A 1,700-nucleotide genomic window follows, 5' to 3' on the forward strand; every position below is an offset into this window, starting at 1 on the left:
TTCATTTCGTTCACACAAAATTTAAAGATGAAACCATTACACGCATACCCTTGGTGGGACGAATTAAAAGTCAGTGGAAAATTATTTTACGCAAGTTCAAATTTCGTCCTGCTGCTCAAGACAAAGTGTTTCAATTTTACTCAATGAGACTCTCTTTGCAAAAATCTTGGGGATCATGCGCTTGTCTTAAATCCTTGGCAGGTGTGAAAAGGCAAATAGTAATTACCTTTTCTAGATATAATGTCTTACCGAGAGGAAACACAGACAAATTTAATCTATACTGATACCACTTTGCTTAGCTAATAAAACAGGAGCTTTCAATTTGTAAATTTGCATAGTGTGATTAATTTTAAAACCGAACTAAGGCCTGAAACACTGACCAGAAACATAAACTAGTTTTGATTTCTCACAAGTGCTTCAGATTCGGATCAATTACCCAATTACTTATCTTTACCAATTTTTAATTATTGTATTTGTGATCCGTCTTCTACTGATCAGAATGGCAATATGACCCAAGAAGAAATAATAATGGCTGAAGAAAGAGACGACACAAGAAGCTTAACAACAGTCGCCATACACACCATAATTTTGGTGCTATCCACGATTTTGACTTTCGCTGGAAACTCGCTTGTTTGTCTAGCGTTGTACCGAAACAGAAGATTACGAACTGTTACGAATACGTATGTGTTATCTTTGGCAGTAACTGATTTAGTGGCGTCCATGTTTGTATTTCCTTTTAACACGATCGCTTCTGGTTTACGCAGATGGCCATTCAATTTCAGCTTCTGCCAATTCAACGGTTTTATTTCTTATTTTTGGGGTGCAATGACAGTGAATATTTTGGCGTTGACGGCCGTCAATCGTTACATTTGTATCGTAAAACCTAATCTTTATACAGCTCTGTTCACAAGGAAGAAATCGCTTTTCTCAATCCTGTTGCTTTTGCTACTTTCACTGGGAGCTTTCTTTACAGCAATTTTCGCCACCCCAATTTTCTTCCAATGGTTTCCGATTTATTTAGTTTCTGAAGTAACAGGGCTAAAAATCCGCGCTGGTGTTTCCAGAGGTATAGTTGGATTTGTCGCTTTCATGATGTCCTTAATGACATTTTGTTACGGAAGCGTTTACCGCGCCATTAGGCTACACAACACTGCAGTAAATCCGTCTCTACAAGCAGCAACCAGCCAACGGACTGTCAGCGCACACGAGATCCAGGCTTCCCGAGTTCTTCTGGCTGCAGTTATTGGATTTGGAGTTTGTTGGATTCCCATGACAGTTATAAGGGCTATTAATATATATGCGCATTTGCCGTTGCCTTCATTTTGGTTATCTTATTCCACACTGTTTGCTTTCTTTAGTTCGTGGATCAACCCAATTATATATGGAGTCATGAATAGAGCGATGAGAAGAGAATTTCTTAAGTTATTACGTTGTGGCAGGAAAAACTGAAGGGAGAGCTGTCAGTGCCTCGTCACCATAGTGATGGGCACAAGTGTGCTACTTTGTGATGATTCATTCTGGTCGCCATAGGATGTTTCTTCCTCGTCATAGAGAGCGTGTTTAGTTTTACGTGAAGTGACTTTGAAAAGTGAGGTGGAAAACATATATTTCGATTGCGCTTATCGAGGGGCAGACAATGCGTCACCATCGCCACTGGCATATAGATAATGATGATGACGAAACAGATTTACTCCGAAAAC

The 1,700-nt window shown here is 39.4% G+C and overlaps 1 protein-coding gene across 1 annotated transcript; it reads left to right on the forward strand.

Annotated features, from left to right (window-relative positions):
* The first annotated feature begins 382 nt into the window (after nt 1–382).
* Nucleotides 383–1,672, forward strand: LOC144639773 (histamine H2 receptor-like). The gene has a single exon (XM_078499067.1). It carries the CDS (start codon nt 508–510, stop codon nt 1,447–1,449), a length of 942 nt encoding a protein of 313 aa, XP_078355193.1. The 5' UTR covers nt 383–507; the 3' UTR covers nt 1,450–1,672.
* Nucleotides 1,673–1,700: the final 28 nt, after the last annotated feature.

This window comes from Oculina patagonica, unplaced genomic scaffold, assembly GCF_052425735.1.
Source record: "Oculina patagonica isolate OP01 unplaced genomic scaffold, crgOcupat unplaced1298, whole genome shotgun sequence".
In the NCBI taxonomy this organism is placed as follows: Eukaryota; Metazoa; Cnidaria; class Anthozoa; order Scleractinia; family Oculinidae; genus Oculina; species Oculina patagonica.

Coding starts and splice junctions, on each gene's coding strand:
- LOC144639773 (XM_078499067.1), top strand. CDS start 508: ATGACCCAAGAAGAAATAATAATGGCTGAAGAAAGAGACGACACAAGA.